Genomic DNA, 2,561 nt, shown 5'->3' with positions numbered 1-2,561 from the left:
CGGGAGCACCGGCTCCGCTCCCGCAGCGCTAACTCGCTCCCAGCCTCCCGCGGCCGCCGCCGCCTCGGGCTGCGGCCGGACGCCCGGAACCGACACGACCAGCTGGTCACTGGCAACAAAAAGCCCACCCCACGCTGATCTCCAACTCAACGCGGTCCGGGAGGGGAGGAGAGGGGAAGGGAGGGGAGGCGGTTCTTGTCCAAGTTCTACCCCATCTGCTTTGTAGCTGCATCCGAAACGGACGTGCCCCGGGAAGGCGTCCACGCTCCGAGGCAAGGTTGTCTCCTTGCAGTTTCTACAGCCCGAGTTTAAACTAGCCCTTTGCATTCTACCCAGCCCTCTGCAATGCGGATGTATTTTAGTTCTTAAATTCTTTATGGACCAGCTTTGTAAGTTGAGCTTGATAATTTAGCCTTGCATTTCTTTCATAGTTGAAGTTTACGTATCTAGATGGAATCAACCCTCCAGAAGAGGCATTCAGCTTTTCCATTAAATATATTTTTTACAAAACCACTGCCCCGAAGGTCATCTCCCATTACACACTTCATACTGATCAGAAAGGAAAATATTAACATCAATTTGTCGAGTGGAGTTAAATAAAACTTTTTTATAACGTTGTATTCCTTGTGTATGTTCATTTGACCTTTTTTCTTTAAAAAAAAAAAATGAGTTCTTGGCTTTAAAGCATGCAGCTAATCACCGATCACTAGAGAGCATATTTGGTTAATCCCTCGGTCCCCCTCTAGCTCCCTCCCCTCAAACTTAAAAAAAAAAAGCCACCATACACAAAACAAAAACAATCGCCATGCCAATCAAAACGTAGCTGTACTATGCACAAAACAAATTTAACTATTCCAAACCATTTAAATCTCTGAATAGTCACCTAATTTCAGAAAGCCAGCTAACAGGGATAAATTATCTGTAGTCGTAAATGCATTCACAGACATACTTAAAAACATTAAACCCAGTGTCTTTTTCTCCTAAAACTGGAAACCATGAATTTTTTTAAACAAAACCAGCCTCATTATTAAAGTCAATCCCAACAAATGCATTCGCTGTAACATGATTCCCAACTGGTTCATGGTACAAACCAGATAAGCCAAACGACCACATACATTAAATTTCATGTGCCAGTGCAAGGAGAAGATCGCCATAATCGGACCCTCGATTGCAACTTAAAGGGTTTCCAGCACACACGCCTGACACGATTTTCCAAATAGCATTAATAATAATAACATACGCTCATTTGCATGCAAAGTGCAATATGGGGCCAAATCCGCCCGAGAATGCAGTTTACTTACATTACCGCAGCCCCCCCATCCCAAGCTCCACAAAAATCCCTTGCCTTTCATCTAAAACTAGATTATGTTTGTGTCATTCGAGGTCAATTTATTCACTTGAGGTATCTCTACACCAATCTGTTCTTTCAACCAAACTAGGCAGACACGACTTTGCCTGAAAAGCCCTCTTTCAGAAAAGAAAGAAACAGCCTTATCGGACGCTGTGTTTAAAACCCTTCAGCTGCAGAATTATCTATAAACTTGACATTCACAGCCATTGCTTAAAACTGCAAGTCAAAGGATGTGTTGTTAGGAGCACTTACGTATTTCTTCTGAATGATATTCCTCTTGGGTCTTTCCTTGCTCATTCTGAGATCCAAATGCTGATTGCAAAAGGGGACAATTGCTTCATGAATTTAAAGCCGTCAGAAATTTGCAAAAAAATATCCTGGTGGTTTTTATTGTTGTTGGTGGTGGTTGATCTTGTAATCCGACTTTTCTTCCTCTTCCCCCAAAGCCAGATTCGCCTTGAAATAAATCCGAATTTGGGAAGGAAAAAAAAAAAAGAGCCAAAGACGAACGAAGCAAACAAAAAAAAATTCACTTTAGTAAAACACTCATAATGGAAAATTTCCCCCGAAACACATATACACAAAAAAAAAAAAAGAAAAAAACCGACGCCCTTCACTCCCCCCCTTTTTCCTCCAAAAACTACATCAGCGAAACGTGAAGGTCCTTAGTGTCTGATCTGTAGTTACATCTTGGAAAAGAAAAGGGAAAGATAAATAAAAAATGTTGGAAGTCACGTTTGTGCTGCAGCAGCAGTGCGAGCAGAAGAGTCAACTCCAGCGGCGGCGGCGGCGGCGCAGCACCACAGCGAGGGCTCGCCGAGTCTCTTTTTTCCAAGCCCCCTAACCAATGAGAGAGAGGCTATCCAGCCCAACTTTAAATGGACTCTGCTTTTATACAAGTTAGGGCTCCTCGGGCAATTCCCCACCGCACGCCAGCCGAAAACTCCCACAGCTGAGCCACTGGGCGCCCGCCTACCCCGGCGCCCACCGCCCCTGGCCCAGTCCAGAAGAACCCCGCAGCCCCGTCGACCTGGCACCAGGAAACCTCGACGAACCCTTCCCGGGCAAGGGTTCCGGCGTCGCTCCCACGCCGAGCCCGGGCGTGGAATTGAGAGAGGCTCCCTAGCTCAAGGCACGGCACGCTCGGTCGCTCCACCTCAGCCCCTTTTCCCTGCTTGCCGCTCACCTCACAGCCGCCACACGCGAGCCC

At 46.3% G+C, this 2,561-nt stretch overlaps 1 protein-coding gene across 1 annotated transcript in view; it reads right to left on the bottom strand.

Moving 5' to 3' along the window:
* The window catches only part of Jarid2 (jumonji and AT-rich interaction domain containing 2), a 229,215-nt gene extending 226,972 nt beyond the window's left edge, over positions 1–2,243 (bottom strand). Inside the window, exon 1 of the mRNA XM_015494046.2 lies at positions 1,604–2,243. Coding sequence (XP_015349532.2) covers positions 1,604–1,648 — 45 coding nt within the window. The 5' untranslated portion in view covers positions 1,649–2,243. The remainder of the gene's footprint in view (positions 1–1,603) is intronic.
* Positions 2,244–2,561: the final 318 nt, after the last annotated feature.

Source organism: Marmota marmota, unplaced genomic scaffold (genome assembly GCF_001458135.2).
Source record: "Marmota marmota marmota unplaced genomic scaffold, marMar, whole genome shotgun sequence".
NCBI lineage: Eukaryota > Metazoa > Chordata > Mammalia > Rodentia > Sciuridae > Marmota > Marmota marmota.
This window is presented reverse-complemented; position numbering and strand designations above follow the sequence as displayed.